General features: G+C 36.8%; 1 protein-coding gene across 3 annotated transcripts; it reads left to right on the top strand.

Annotated features, from left to right (window-relative positions):
- The first annotated feature begins 3,708 nt into the window (after positions 1-3,708).
- Positions 3,709-7,528, top strand: mio (GATOR complex protein mio). Of its 3 annotated transcripts, XM_017624608.1 has the most exons (14): positions 3,709-3,895; positions 4,006-4,179; positions 4,250-4,390; positions 4,631-4,741; positions 4,810-4,999; positions 5,066-5,283; positions 5,355-5,835; positions 5,908-5,998; positions 6,078-6,359; positions 6,423-6,700; positions 6,767-6,805; positions 6,839-6,959; positions 7,032-7,237; positions 7,323-7,528. In XM_017624608.1, the coding sequence occupies exons 1-14, from the start codon at positions 3,778-3,780 to the stop codon at positions 7,408-7,410; spliced, it is 2,538 nt and encodes an 845-aa protein (XP_017480097.1). In that variant the 5' UTR covers positions 3,709-3,777; the 3' UTR covers positions 7,411-7,528. The 3 variants fall into 3 exon arrangements, with proteins under 3 accessions (XP_017480097.1, XP_017480098.1, XP_017480095.1); XM_017624609.1 differs by having other exon boundaries at positions 4,631-4,663; positions 4,969-4,999; positions 6,767-6,959; XM_017624606.1 differs by having other exon boundaries at positions 3,778-3,895; positions 6,767-6,959.
- Positions 7,529-16,907: the final 9,379 nt, after the last annotated feature.

The following is a 16,907-nucleotide window of genomic DNA, read 5'->3' as shown; positions in this document are numbered from 1 at the left end:
TGAGGAAATGTGGTGATTTCCGAAATAGCTATCACTTCTACCATTTTTTTTCAAATTATTGTTGCTTTTCCACAATAAATTTTCATTTAAAAAACGGCTTCGAGCTCAATATGAATTGTTGAATATAATTGTTATAAGGCCAAAAAATAACAAAAACAAATTTATTATTGTATTATATATATTATTATTGTTTGAGATACCGCATCATGACGCATTCAAAGAGAATCTCCCCCAAAAAAATTAAGTAGGCTAGCTACAAATATATCTTCAAAATTATGGCAAACTGCATTTTTTTTAGTCTATTTTGGGAAAAATATGGCACAAACGAAACATTTTATACGGCAACCATGTTGACACCCACTAAGGGCCGGTTTCTTTCAATAAGAAAACCTAAAAAAATTAACTGAGCTTTCTTTTTCATTCTTCTTCATTGTAACTATTTTGCAAGTTTTTTTTGGGCACGAGTACGCAAATACAGTGATAGTTTTCAAAAATTCAAAATATGAGAAGACCACTTATTTAAAACCAATCAGAGTCTTATACAAATTGTCATGTACATATATATATATATGTATATATAGAATGTATACTTAATTTTTAGGTGTTTCCCTTTGAGATGAGACTTAAATTTAAGAATTCTCGGAAATCTATAAAAACTCATGTATGTATTTGCCAATTTTTACAGTTTCTTCCTCGCTACCACTTCTGTTGGTTCCCATTTTATTAATATTAAGTACATTAGGTTTCAATTTGCAGATGACATGTAGCCGATAGTGTCTGAGAGAAAACACGGGATGTCACGCTTGAACCCAGGCTCTGCGGAATGGTAGCGCGCACTGCTAACCACTACCCCACAGCGCCGCTGTAATTAAAATACCAAATTAATTTGTCCCTTTTTAATCGAAACGACATAGATAAATTTAAATATTTTGTTTTTTTCACTCCTTTTATAATTAGATTGCGGATTTTTATACAGAAAACGAAGCCTAAAAATACGTACCATATAACTATAAACAAAATGTACAAAAATATATAAAATATACATTTTGCTCAAAGCTAAGCGAAAGTATTATGCCTATAGAATGTGAAAACGTTGGGTTGTCTGTTTTTTTTTACTCGCCTACCTATCGGGTTGGCAGGTATGAACAGGTAGGTAATACTAATAATTTTCACTCATCTGTTTAACACATTCAATAGGCTTTGTGCTTTCGATTGGTATATTCAATTTGTTCATTAAACAAATAAGTGCAAAATTAAAAAAAAATAAATTTTTAATATTTCATTAAAAATATCCTGGCCAGGATTTTTGTTCAGTCAACCCACTCGCGAAATATTTCCTAACACGTTAAATTTCAGTTAAAGTAGATTTCATCCATTGAACAGATGGGTGAAGTAGGGCTGCCAACATTTTCTAGGAAACTACAAAAATCTAAAAAAAAAATATAGTACACTTCAAATAAATAAAGTATTATATTTAAAAGAAATAATTAAAACGCTTTTTAAGTGTACATTTTTTTTCTTATGCATTTCTTCTTTATATATCTTTATAAGTATCATATGCTTTAACGCAAAATTAATATAAGTCAAAAGTTTATTTTATTAATGAGTTAGTCGCTTTGTTTCTCTCATTTTGTCATTTGGCATTCATAAAACTCTTCTGTGAGTGCCGAAGTTGCAGGAATAGAGAGCAGGAACGAAATAAATTTAAGTAAATTTGGCAATTCATTCTAAGTATTTTTAAAAATGTTGGAATTTTTTAACTATGGTTCTATTAATAAACTCAGTATGACCTTTTATTTTAAAGAATATTTCTTTCAATATTTCAACTTCAGGATACAGTTCACCCATTTTAATATACATTTTTTCTTGCAAATTACTGAAATATATTAATATTTATAATTAAGGAAATATTGTATTTTTGCATACTATATTTTTCCCAACAGTATTAAGTACGCAGTACAATACTATATATTATAGTACGTTTGGCAACCCTAGGGTGAAGGTCGTGCCTTACTATTATAGTAATTCGATCTGAATTATCAACAAATGAGGTAATTTGCTCCCAAAATTTTGTGTGGCGAATAACGTCATTCGAAGGGTAATTGGAATGCGAATTACGAATGAGATACCGAAATACATACAGTATCGGTCATATCTATAGCACGCCATTTCAAATTGATATTGTGTGCAACTTATGTTTATTTATTTATTTTTGAGAATTTTAAATTAAAATACAGTTCTTTCTCTTACAAACCCCATATAAACCCAAGTTTAACAATTTGTAGAAAACTTCAAAAAAGTGCAACAAATTTCCCCCTAAATTTCAAACCCCTTTCTCGGAAGTGTTGGAATTTTTCTGAATACACAGTTTTATAGCCCAATCAATTTTAGTCTGATAATGTGCAAGAATTTTAGAATTTTTTTCGCCAAAGGTGTTGCGGTTTTCATCCATATACAAATAAATTGAGTTTATTCATTATATGAAAGCCAATGCGACAAAAAAAAATCTAAAAAAAATTAACGGTAATTCGTAGCCACTTGAAATTTGAATATTATCAGACTAAAATTGCAGTGGCTAAAAACCTGTGTCTCAAAAAAATTCTAACACTTCCGAGAAAAAAGTTTAAAACTTAGGTGAAAATTTGTTGCCATTTTTTGAAGTTTTCTACAAATTGTTAAACTTGGGTTTATATGGGGTTAAAGAACTGTATTTTAATAGAAAATTCTTAAAAATAAATAAATAAGCATAAGTGGCACACAATGTCACTTTGAAATGGCGTGCTATAGATATGACCGATACTGTAAATAGGGTGCCGTGGCAAAGCCGTATTAGACATTCTAGAACACCTTTCCGCTAAGAGCGATTCCCGATTTTTTACTTGGTATGCACATACATACACATGAATGTTTCAAGAAAAAATTTTGCTTGAGTGAACTTACCAATGCGTACCAATCAGAGAAGCCCTGTGGCTCGATAGTTGTGATCTTTGTAGTTGATAACATGAGGAGGCTCCCTTCAAGAGAGATTGGTTAATGATGGATTAAATCACTATTTAGAGCAGTCATGTCCAGCGCAGGGCACTTTCATATGGAATTCTGCCAGCGCAGGGCAATTAAATGAAAACAAACATTTCTATGCACAATATGCACTTTGAAGCACTCACTGCGCCCAACACAACTTCTGATTTCGCACATTAAACTTCAACCCGCACTTATATTTCACATCATTTGCAAGGCTAGCTTACTATTGAGCACAAATTTAAACAGAAAACCGGATTTGAAACTCCTTTAAACGGAAATATCACATTTTTCACAAACCGAACAGAAAGCGCACGTGTTGGCAGAAATTAAAAACTACCGCTATTTCTGCTATGGTTGCTTAGCGTCAGTTGCTGATGGCGCCACCTAGCGGGTAATAGTTGTCACTTATATTCTTCAATGCGGGTTGCATCACCCTGTGTGGATGCTATGTTATAAAAATAAGCAATTTTATTTGGTGATATAAATATTTTTCAGCTCAAAAACAATGCGAAATCGTTATTGTTCTTTAAATTGTCCTAGCTAATTTTCCAAACTGCACAAAAATGTTGTTATTCACTCACAATTCCCGTCGTGTGGCAATAACGTTTCCAAAGATCCGGTTAGTGCATTTGGTCACAAACCGATTCCGGTAGTGCATTTGGTCCCAAACCGATTCCGTAGTGACAACAGCTGATTAACTGATAAGAGGTAAATGTGTAAACAATTAAAAAGTTAGGACGCACAGTGGAAAAAGCAATGATGAGTGGCACAATTCATGGACTGAGTTGGTTTCCGCAATTTCCAGACAAATTCGTAACCTGGGGACAAGAAATTAAGTTATATGAGCGCACGCAACACGATGATAGCCGGCGAAGTAAGTACCAGCGCGTTCATCAGGTCAAACAGATGTTGGATATTGAGGGCGCAACTAAGTGAATTTTCTTTATTTGGTTTAAATAACTTTTCTTCCCTCATTATATGTAGGTGCATTGCCAAATATATCGGCTAACTTCTTAGCCACAGAGACGCGGTACCAGTATGCGCGTTGTGTGCAGCCGTCCTACCACAAAAACCGGCCGATTATCGCCGTTGGATTGGGTGATGGAAAAGTTGGTATTTGCGATTTTCATGAAACTGTCGACAATAGCTGGGAATTTAGTGAGTTGAACACTGTACAAGTTTGTATATTTAGTGTAATTGTTGCTTGTAATTGTCACCCTGCACCCAGCACCACGCCAGCAACGCATGTGCCTTTGTCTAGCCTGGAATGAGTTTGACCACAATGTATTGGCCATAGGACATGATCGTCATCGCTCCGATTCATGTATTGCAATTTGGGATATAGAACGTGGTGTCCCCAAAGATGCAGGTGAGTTTTACTATAAGCCGTATGTGAAAACAATGCAGATGCACTAACGATTTTCGGTTGTATAAAACCTTGGCATCAGAAGATAGCAAGCTTAAATCGAATACGAAACTCCATGGGTTTAAGTAGCCGCAAGTAACCAAACCTGGATTAATTATTATTATTTTCATTTTAGTATGCTTTGAATCAATCTACACACTCTCTACAAAGGAATACTTTTCTCTTTTCCTTATATTCTTACAGTAAGTTTCTTTGGACACTCGGAGTCTGCCCACTCAATGTGCTGGGACAAAAATCATCGCATGCTTATTGCGGGTGTAAGCCAGAAGCAGATAAAGCTGTTCGACTTAAAGCGTTAGTACAGACAAAAATCAAGTTGCCATAATAAGTAACTGTATTTCATACTTTTACTCTCTCAACAGAGGGCAACACTACCTGCCAATCCATACAAACGAAAATGGTACATGGCCTCGCTGTGGCTCCAAATGGGAACTATCTCTGTTCTTACTTGGATTCGGTAATTATGATATGGGATTTACGAGTGCTGGACCATCCGCTGAAGACTATACAATCGGGAAAGAATCATTTACAACTTAGTTGGTGTCCAACGCGGTATGTGCGACAACTTCTTTAATCTATGCAGAAAAGGCTTCTAATTACAAAATTGTTTACTTACAGCTCCAGCTTACTTACATCGCTACAACGTGAATCTCCCTTCATCACCCTCTATGATATACGCAGCGTGGACGCAGAAAGCAGTCGGGAGGTGTACCATGTGAAGCGACAGCTGCAGCCATTCCAAGCTAAGTACTATGCTTCAAACAAACCGCCGACACTCACCTATATCTCCTGGCACAACACGGATTATGAGCGCGCTTTGCTGCTTTCGGAGCAAGGTTTTTTGCAATTTTAAAAATCTGAGACTTCGTTATTAACTTATTTAACACATTCGTTTTTTTCACTTTAGGGACCATTTTGGAAATTCGTTTACCGCTTTCTCTGCTCACCACTTATAGCAATCATAAAAAAATACCGCTCCTGCCACAGCGTCCGCTCGCCATTGCAAGCACTCCAACACGTCAAAATAGCAGCCAAAGCACTTCATCTATTATATCTACATCCACACTCAATTCGGCGCTTAATTTCGAGATTCTTGACCAAAACTTATCCAAAGAAGAATTGGTTGAAGAAACCTATCAGCGTGCTCTTAGTGATTATGGTTTGAAGACAGATAGGCATGTCGACGGGTTGCCTTTGACACCATATTTGAAAAGTGTTTGGCTAACTTTGAGTAATTTGTATAGAGAAGAACGCTTAACGGGTTTGAAAACCATTTTGGGCATTAGTTTAGGTCACACATCAGAGGCGTTGATGGCCTCATCGCGTATTGAATCGCGTGTATTGCAATGGCCAGATTTCATAAATTCCAATAATTTGGTGTGCTACAGGTAAACTTGACACTTAATTCTTTAGAGATGTAGCATTGTTTACATAACTCTAAAATGTATTTCCTTTTGCAGAAGTGAACAACGCGATGTGGCGCTGAAACTCTGCGGCTGGGTGTTCGAACAGGACTTGGAGCGCTTCGTAAACGGGCTGTGTGACAACAAGGTGAATTTAATTGTTAACTGAAATATTAATTGAATTAAATTGTTGTTACTGTCCGTCTTTCCTTTGTATTTCATTGCAGGAGTTCAGTCGCGCTGCCATGATTTGCGTATTTCATCTGAAAATCGTTTTTGCTTGCGACATACTCTCAAAAGCTGCAGATCTCTCACGCAATTCGAAGGATCCTCACGATGCCAGCATGTTTCGCATTGCCGCTATTGCCCTATCCAGCTTTAATGCAGATCGTTGCAACTCGACTTGGCGTAATCAACGCTCAAATGCCAATAAACAAATACAGGATGCACATTTGCGTGCCATATTCTCATTCCTCACCACCGAGAATGATAACTTCGATGCGGTGCTGGTGAGCTAAAAGGGTGATACTTGTTATAATTCTGAATTGATAAATAAAATTTACCGGTTACAGACGGAGGATGGCATCTCACTTGCCGATCGCGTGGCTTTCGCTTGCAAATACTTATCGGAGAGCAAGTTGGCAGATTATGTTAAGCAGTTAATACAAAAATCGATTGAAAGCGGTGACCTAAATGGCTTGCTGCTCACTGGTGAATCGCTGGATGGCATCAATATACTGCAAGCTTACTTGGATTTAACATCCGATGTACAAACAGTCGCGTTAATAGCTATCAATTATTTCCATCGCGAACATTTCGCAGATAATCGCATACAATATTGGATTAGCAGGTTGGGGAACCTAACACTTCTATTGCTTACTTTAATATAACTTTAATTTACTTGGTTGCTACACAGTTATTTAGATGTTCTAAACTCGTGGGGCCTTTGGGAGAAACGCGCTGAGCTGGATATAAAAATTGAGAATCTACGCACCGGTACACGCACCACCCGCAGTGTTTTTCTCTCGTGCAACTTTTGTGGCAAATCGGTATCGAGTGCTTTGCAGGAGGATGCGCGCATGCGCAGTGCCTCTTCGAATGTGAATAAAGTAGGTTTAATATGCGACAAAAAAATTTGTATATTTTTTCTAAACAGCCTTTTCATTTTAACCGCTCCGCAGCTTTCTTCCTGCCCTAGTTGCCGCAAACCACTACCGCGTTGCTCTCTATGCTTGCTACACATGGGCACTACGCTGAATATTTCGCTACCCAGCGATGCGACCCACGAAAGTTTGGGCTGGCAATCGAAACCGTTTTCGAAGTGGTTCTCCTGGTGTCAGACTTGTCGACATGGCGGCCATACCGAACACATGATGCAGTGGTTCAAGTAAGTCGCGTTAATGTACTACTTTACATATTTATATATTCCATTCTATAATATACATTGTGTATTTTTCTTATGTATTGTACAGACAAAATTCTGAATGTCCTGTTAGCTCCTGCACTTGCCGATGCTTTGACTTGGACGGCACCGTGCCCAATGACTTACCCGACTATTGATAGCTTTAATAGGTTTAGACTTTAGCAACATGACCCCAATTATCTACTCGTTAATTGGGCTATGCAATCCTTAATTAGTTGTAAGTTTATACGAAAATTAAAAGAAAAATCAAGAATATTTGTGCTGTGTGGATAAATGTATATTAAAAATCGTGCTTCCTTTTTTCAAAAGCTATCGCTCATAATGGACTCCTCTCATTAACCGCATTAACTTGATTTCATTAAACATTCCTTCCTTCTTTTCCCGTCCCAACCCCGCATTCCCTTCCTTTTAAATACAGTTTCAAGGTGTACTCGTAAGTACGTGTATGCACTCTTTAGAAGATTAATTGCCGTAAATACATTTAATAAATTGCATTTCTACTCTTAAGTTGCTTTATCCATACATGCTGCTGCGCATGACGTCTTTCTGTTGCGGCTGTTCTCCAGCAATTGGGCGGCTTATTATTTTTTGCTTTCCCCACAAAACAGGTTCATATCGGTCCACCCTTTGGCGGCTACTGTTCCTTAGCTTGCGGCTCTCTCGTGGGAAAAGCACATAAATGAAAAGCAATTTGTTTTGTAGCTGTTGTTTTCTTTATCGTTTTTAGCGCCAAATTATGCGATAGTTAAATGTTTTTCATTTCGCTTCTTTCCCTTTGTAGGTAGCGCCCAATTCCCAATTATTTGATTCTGCAAATGGAAAAGAAGGTTTTCTTGTTTGGCTTTTTCAATGTTGCTGATGGTTTATGGCGGATTGTAAATATGTAGTTGGTTGGAGCTCATATTCTGCATGCTGAGTGAATATGTATAAAACTTAAAATTTTTGTTAATTGTAAACGGCAGGACATCTAAGCTTCTGGCTTGCCTTACACTTAGCTAAGCTACTTTCGGTCCTTTAGGAGTAGTTACTATGTCCCACAAATGTTTATTCCATAGTGTCATTTCTTACCCGTTCAAGCTCGAAGTATGTAGACTCTACATTGTAGTCAGTTATTGTTAACTAGACTTAAAAAGGTGTGTATGGGGAAACATGTCTGACTATTTCTTATTAGTTCGGATTCGTACGGGATCGCAACTAATACTAAATCTGCTAGTAAGTGGTGTCAGTGGTTTAAGGTTTTAAACGTTCATATAAGTATAAGGAGTAGATTTACGGGACACGATTTCTTACTGAACGTGATGTTGGACACGGTTTTTTCAAACGCGGTTTGACCAGTTTTTTTGAATATTTTTGGGCGGTATTATTGAAATCTTGATTTTTCGAATTCCGGGTAAACCGGGGTTTTTCAATTGAATATACCGGGTTTTCACGTAGCTTATTTTTTTTTTTGCATTTTAGAAAGGGTCAATTGGTTTTTTGAGAAAACGTCAATTGGATTTTTGAAACACACATTTTTTTTTAATTTGAATACGTATATTGTTAAAACCCAATAAAAACTATTTCGATGGCTGAATGGAAGATCGACATCTCGGCTGTCTGTTCGAAAACGCCTCATCTCAGAAAACATTTCAAGAACGCCCTACTTCAGAATTTAATTGAAGAACACCCTATTTCAGATTTAATTTTTTTTTTTTTGAAGAATGCTCTATCTCAGAATTCGGTTCAAAAATGCCCTATCTCAAACGAAAATACATTGAAAATGAGCTGAGATAGGGTGTTTTAGAACCGAATTCCGAGTTAGGGCGTTTTTCAATCCAATTCTAGAATATGGCGTTCTTCAACCAAATTCTAAAATAGAGCGTTGTTGAACAATTTTTTGAAATAGGGCGTTTTCGAACTGGTTGCCGAGATAGGGCGATCTTCCACTTAGCCATCGGTTTATAATCCGATCTTTCAGCAATATTTAAAATCAGTCAGAACAAAGTCTATGTATAGAGTATGAATCATTAAAAAATTCAATTGGTGCTTTCTAAACTCCAATTGACGCTTTCCAAAATACAGCTGGAAATGTTGTAGAACATGACTTATATTATTTTAGTGGTTTACCAAACCCAAACAGTTAATCGTAGCCAGATACCTTGTGTAAGGTCCACACACATAAATTTTCTCTTTTATCCGTTCTTGTAAAATTCATAAAAAGGCAAGTAAACTCGACACACATGTCTACGAAGTGGGGAACCTCGTAACTTTTGCGATTAAGGAAAACCGACATGGATCACAAACTTACCGGACTCTTTGATGAATCTCAGTAGCTTGTTGAGGGGACAAGGAATGTATTTCGACAATTTTTCAGAATCTGAGCCAAAAATAGATATTGTCATACAGCGGGGAATTAAAATACAGCGGCTACGCCGGCTTTATCATGTCGTACGATTGGACAGGGACGCTCTAACTCTGAAATTATTCAAGGCCGGTCGCGATGCTGGTAATAGAGAAATAGGAAGGCCTCTTTTGCATTAGACAGACCAGGTAGATCAGGATTTGGTGGCTTCACTTGGCATTTAAAGCTTGGCGTCAGTTGGCACTGAACAGAAATGGCTGCCGTGCTTTATTGGAGAAGAACAAGATCTGGAAATTAACAATCTCTCGACAATTCGCGCTATTCCTGACCTTACGATAGGCCCCGATCCAATTGGACGCTAATTGTTTAGCCAGTTTATTGCCTTGAACGTCACACACTTCATATTAAAGAAATTAACCGACAATAATATGCCTTCAAAGTTTTAGCCCCACTCAACTTAAGTCGGCCTTCAAAGGGTTAAATACAAAACAAAAAAAAAAAACTAATAATAGTTCGTGCCTATCGTTTATCTTACAGTTGTTTTAGTTTTAATTAAGGTCTCTACTACTTACTGATGTGAAGTTTGATTAACAAATTATTTTTATCTACCCATGCGGCCCACATGAAAAAAGAACGAACCATATCGTTCACTTGTATGCACATATCTACATAGTACTCAAAAATTTGTGTTTGTTATTTGATAAAATTTCTACCAAAAAATTTTCAGCGCGTGCTCTTTATTTACTTGTCTTCGTAAATAGTATGTACCTACTAGGGTGGTTGACTCGGTTTTCCCAACCGGGTTCCACTGTTTTTTTTGCAAATCTATAAGCGGTTTTTTGAAATCTTGACTTTGCGAATATCGAATAAACCGAATTTTGCGATCGAACAAACCCGTTTTTTCATTTTATCCAAATTTTTAACTCTGAATAAAAAATTTAGGTTTTTCGACGTCTTGCAGTTCAAGCGAACCCGTAAATAGTTTCATAATTATATACTAGGTTATTTGGGGATGAACAGTATAGATCATATTTCGATTCAATAAACAAATGCTTGGCGCTTAAAACTTTCCATTCGAGTTCTGCTTTTTTATGGCATAAGTACATTCATAGGTTTGCCATTGCATTCCCAGCGCGACACCTGCTTGAAAAAACTTCTGTTGATGTTGCTGGAAGCAGAAGTTGAACCAGGAATCTCCGCGAGTGACATTAGGCTAAGCACTCGGCTACGACGGCAAGAGCACTACTCAAAACCGAAAAAAAACGAAAAAATTTAATAAAGTATTACAAAAAAGACCGCCCGTAAATTTTTCACTGATTTTGATTTGTTTTAATTTTGATATAAAAAAAAATTTTCTTATTTTGCTTTGCTCTTTTCTTGTTTTTTTGTTCATGACTTCATACCAAGATAAGCATTTTCACCATATAAAAACTATGTGAAATAAAACCGGGTTATCCGGTTTTTTCTTAATTTCAAATTCGGCAACCGATTTTTTTTTTTAATTAACATTTTTCGAATAACTCGAAAACCGGTTTTGGAAAAAAGGCGAATAGTCGAGTACCCTAATACCCTAATACCTACTACTCTTCTTATCTACTATCGATGCTCCAATCAGTATTGTTCATGTATTTACTGTTTGTTGTCATCGATTTCCCTACTCGCCAAGAAATGCTTTTGTCTTTGCCTACAGCAAAAAAAAAATTATTTTAGTTACAAACGTAAAAACATAACAATGCAATACTTAGCTATACCCACGAAGAAGCTAAGAGCTTATTGGGATTTATATCCTGAAAAGGTAAAAGCTTCTAAAGAAAAATCAGGATCATCACAGGCAATCTTAGTGGACTCTGTGTGGAATGTGAAGCTCTTTACATAAAGCTAGCACCTCAGCAAAAGGGACTCCAGTGCACCGTTTCAAGAAGACGAGAAAAGAATCTAAGCACACAGTAGTCCAAAAAGAAGCAATTCACTTTCTATCGCCCTTCTAAGCTCTAAGCTCTCTGAGTTATTTAGGATTAGGAGAAGTGTTGTGAAGAGTAGAGGGTCCGTTGGGTCAGAGGGATCAATTTACCGCTTTTTATTATCTACCTGTCAATATAAGGAGAGGGATTATGTGAGAATGGAAGTTCAGGATGCAATAATTTCTGTTGATCAGCAAAATCTCAAAGACTGCCAAAACTAATATTTCATTAAGTTAACTTTGTTTAGATAGATGGCAACTCTACAAAAAGTATTTTTGAACCACAACTTTTTGTTCGATACCAATACTGCAAAATTTTGCATGTGTTGCTTAAACAAATTTTTTGCTGATTGGCAACCCTGTTTAAAAGCAAAAGGCCGGATTACATATTTTTTACAACGCCATCAATATGGGTATCAAATGAAAGGGCTTGACTAGTAGAATACAGTTCACTATGAAAAATTACAAATCCGAGATAATCGCCGGTACAAAATGGATTTCCCAATTATTTCAATCCTCCTACTATGGGTAATGGATATTAAATTACACATAGTGCATGACAGAGCATAGAGTTTAGACAGTCAGTATCTTAAAACAAAAATGTAGGCATTTAACCAAACCTAAGGTTCCGATCTAAGTCGATATTTCGTATCGTGCCGAGGACTGTGTGACGTTAGGGTGGCCAAAAAAGATATGTCGATAGCGGTACACCACCCGAATTAAGATAAATGGTCATTTTTTAGCTTTTAGTATATTATCTACTCGTTATTAACTTTCTTTAAGCTTATTTTTTTTTATTTTCTAGTCAAATTTACTAAAATTTTTAAGATACGTGGCAACCCCATTGAAAAAATTTTCCATTAAAATATTCTCAAAGACCTTTAATTTCATTCCCATTTTGCCGAGCATACTAAACCTATATTAAATTTCATAAGAATAGTCACTTGCAGGCGATTGATTAGAATTAAAGATTATAGATTTTTGAAAAATTACAAAGTTAAAAGATTTGTTTACATGGATAGTTAATATGCCTTCGTTAAAGACTCCTTAACTTACACATCCGGATCGCATTTTATACGCTGTTTTTATTAAATTTGTAAGGGCATAATTAAGTTCGGGCTGTCGTGAGTCAGCTTATGTACTTACATACACATTAGGGTGCATCACTCTCCATGCTAAAAAAAAAATCGGTACTATTTCTCCATTGCAATTATAAAATGTATTATATTTTGACGTTAACTAGACCGATTAGAAAACACCTACTAAAATCGAGTTTTTAATAAAGCAAACAAGTTTTAAAATATATTTTTTCCAAAACTTCATTTCATATATGTAGGTACATTAGGCTGGGTCAATTTTTATTATAATAAATCGCATTGAAATCAGGTAATAGATTCTGGAGATACTCCTAAGGAAAAGTATAGAAGAAACCTTGGGCCGGAAATGAGTTTCGAGCCTGCACATTTTTAAATGAAAAAATTACCTTTTCACGATAGTAACCTTTTTCACTTTTTCTTAAAAGTTGTGCATATAAAATGACTATATTTTAAGTTTTAAACATTTGCTTTATTTGTTTAAGCCACTGTTAAAAAGTAAATACATCTGGTTTGTGAATTTTAAACTTAAAAGATTAACAAAAAGTAACGGTTTTGGTATTTTAACAACAAAAGCTCTTGCATACAAAGACGATTTTTTTTTTTAATTTTTTTTTCAACTTTCACTTTATTTTAATGAAATTAAATGGACTACGAAACTGCTTATTCAAAATCTTGCTAAGAAATCCATTTAAAAAGATTATTATTTTTACGAAAGTTTGCTAAAAATTTTTTTTAAATATTTCACAAAGTTCGAAACTTGTACTTGTACGATTTTTGTTAAAAAGTAAAATATATCCTTACAAAAAAATATCAAAAACAAAAATAACAAAAAAAAAATTGTCTAAACTTGTCATGTGGTGCGTTTACAATTTTGACACAGGGTTTACTTTTGGATGGTAAGTATGGTAAATCAATTAAAAATGTTATAAACTAAAATATAAGCATTTTGTATCCGACATAAAACGAAAAAATAAAATTTTGAGAAAAAGTAAATTTTTGTTTTAAAAACTAGAAACTCATTTCCGACTTACAGTTGCTTCTAGATTTTCGCTTAGAAAAACTTTCGTTCGAACAATTAAACCAACCCTAATTTACGTACATATTTGTATCCATTGCATTAATGAAAACTCTTCGGAAGTCTATTCAAACCGCTTTTACTCATTCTTGCTGCAACCATTTTCCTTATTCATTAGACAACTAGTTAACTGCCCACTGCTCTTATCACTCACGCATTTGATTAATTAGCAACTCTCCTGCTTGTGTTAATTCGTTGTGGGTGTTCCTTTTCAACCAATCTCCAAACATGATTTGCGCATTTTCATTTACAAATTAATTAAATCATTCAAAAAAGAAAAAAGAAAAACAATACCGCAGAGCACTAACGAAGTTTAAGTGGCAAGCATTTGTGCGACTGCGCGAAAGCGCATGTGAAGCGGCTACCATCATTCCGAGTACACACATAACGACTCCCCCCGTGCTTGTAAAACAGCAGAACAGCAGAGTGTTTGTGTGTAGAAATAAATAGGCTACTTTTAATTTAAACTCCATGTGATGAGGCAATTTTTCATCGCCACTAAACGACTGCAAGATCTGTGAGGCATTTGTGAAGCGTTCAACATAAATATGTATGTATGTGTGTATGACGGAGGTGTGCACGCTCGTCTGTCCGCTTATGAATATTTGATAAACCTGTTCACAAATTAAATTTAGCTTCCAATGGTCGAAAAGTGCAAAGTAGTTTGGTGTACTACAGTGAAGAGCAGAGCAGACTTTGGCCGAATATACATAAGTGCCTACCGTCTTTACAGTGGTCTCTTGCATATCGCTCAAGCGAGTCAGCTCCATTCATCCACACCTTCGTCGCGCCATAGCTGCCTGCTAACCAACGTCCATCCGAGTTATTCGTTCCCTTCGTTCGTAGTGCGTCCGTTATTTAACCGCTTGTTGGCTTGGCTATATCAACAAATTGCGCAGTTTATTAAATTCATCGTTGTAATTCATCTTTGCTCATCAAGCTGGTTTTGCTGATCGCGACGATGAGATCACGGCGCTGGCTGCAGCAGTTCGTCATATTTACATATGTATGTATGTTATGAGGTGAAAGCGGACAACTCACTGGTCTTTAGTCTACTCTCTATCAGTGCTGATTGCGGCTGCATGATGCGCTCCTGCTGTGGTTGTGGCCGTGTGGTCGAAAGACCGCCAAAGACGTCACGTCCACTAACTCTGATAACTACAATGCAAAGTTCTACCCAGTTAAGAGGATGCAAAATTTTCGTTGATATAGACCATAGCCGCTTCAGAGTAGACAAAGACTGACTTAAGCAGAAGGCCCGCTTCCATGATTTACATCAGGCCAAGAACTTTTACAGCAAAACCTAAACGTAGAGAAACCGGGCAAGAGCAGAGAGAGTGTTCAACGCTTTCTCTTTCCGCCTTATCCCAACAACCGCTGCAATAGTGATTGCTGCAATAGCCCATTCCGCTGGTATATGCTTCCACAAAGTAATGACCAGAAGCCTAATAAAGGCTCTGGGTCGTTCATTGTAACTTCAAATACAACTCTAAAAGGCGGTTAAGCAATGCGTCTTTTGTTTACAGGAAGTTGACCTTACAACTAGGCTAGTAAGGAAGGTATCTATGGTAGATAGCGACGGCATTTGTCAGAAGAGGGTACATGAAACAGTGTCATAGAAGCATGTGTATAAGGGTTTATCTTTTCTTGCTACTTCGTCGGTCATTCGATTGATGGGGATGACCAGGATACTCTTCTGCAATCTCTACATTCTTTGGACGCTGCATTGTTGGATTTTAAAGTATTAGTTAACGCTGCAAGCTGAGCTTAATAACCTGCATTCTTGGTGCTCTCTTAATTCCTTATCTTTAAATGTTAGTAAATGTTCCTACTCCACTTTCACCAGAAAGCTTCTTACCGTTCAAACTAATTACAATATTGGGGGCCATGAACTTAGTTATGTCGCAGAGGTTANCGTGTTTCTTTATTCTACCTGGGATTTCCTAAAACTAACTATGTAAAATTCTCGCCTTTGTTCAGAACCCTTTCTGAGCTAAATGAGTTCTCTGAATATGACCGGTCTCTCTCATTTGGAACAGTTCGTTTTGTCCTACTTAATTATTTTAGGTAGTATATAAGCTCTCTTGTTTTATAGTCAGTTAGGATTTATTCCATTTGATTAAATAAATAAATATAAAAATATAAATCCTACTCCAAATCCCAAGACATGAATATGAAGAGCTTGCGATGCTGGCAGACAGGAATGGGACTCGGAAATTCTATCAGAAAATAATGTTGCAAACAAATGGTTTCAAGACCGTGGATGGTTCTTGTAGATATGAAGATGGAAATGTGGTAACAGATATCAAGAGTACACTTGTGATGTGGAGGGAATACCGCTCAACGCTTCTGAATGGCGACACAGGTGACGCGTTCGAACAAGAACAGCAATAAGGCGGCTTAAAAACAACAAGGCCCCCGGAGCCGACGGTATACCGGCTGAGCTTTTCAAAGCCGGCGGCGATGAGCTGGTCGGGCGCGTGTACCAGCTATTAAACAGAATTTGGTCTTATGAATACATGCCCGAAGATTAGAATCTCAATGTACTTTGCCCAATCCACAAGAAGGGAGATCTCGCTGTTTGCGCCAATTATCGCGAAATAAGCCTTCTTAATATTGCATGCAAGGTCCTGTCGACTATACTGTGCGAAAGACGGAAGCCCCTCACGATCCAACTGATTGGAGCTTATCAGTGCGGCTTCTGACCTGGTAAGTCTACCATTGACCAGATTTTCGCAGCGCGTCAAATTCTGGAAAAGAAACTCGATATGCAAATCGACACACGCCATCTTTTTGTTGATTTTAAAGCTAATTTTGATATTACAAAGAGCAGCTGCCTGTACGATGCTACGTCTAAATTTTGGATACCCGAAAAATCAATACGGCTATGTAGAATGACGTTCGGCACCACTTTCAGCTCCATCAAAATTGGAAAGGAGAGGAGGATTGAGACCAAACGAGGTTTCAGACAAGGCAATTTTTTCAATCTAATGCTGGAAAGCGTTATAAGAGCTGTCAATCTGAATCGCAGCGGCACTAAACACAGCAAAATCACGATGCTGCTGGAATTTTAGCGCAGCATTTTGCAACTTAGAAAGAGAAGCGAAGAATTTTGGTCTACTGGTGAATGAGGACAAGACAAAGTACCTCCTGGCAACACA

Source organism: Rhagoletis zephyria, unplaced genomic scaffold (assembly GCF_001687245.7).
Source record: "Rhagoletis zephyria isolate East Lansing unplaced genomic scaffold, Rhagoletis_zephyria_1.1 Rzeph_scaffold_03707, whole genome shotgun sequence".
NCBI lineage: Eukaryota > Metazoa > Arthropoda > Insecta > Diptera > Tephritidae > Rhagoletis > Rhagoletis zephyria.
Note: the sequence above shows the minus strand (reverse complement) of the source record. Positions and strands in the feature narration are given on the sequence as shown.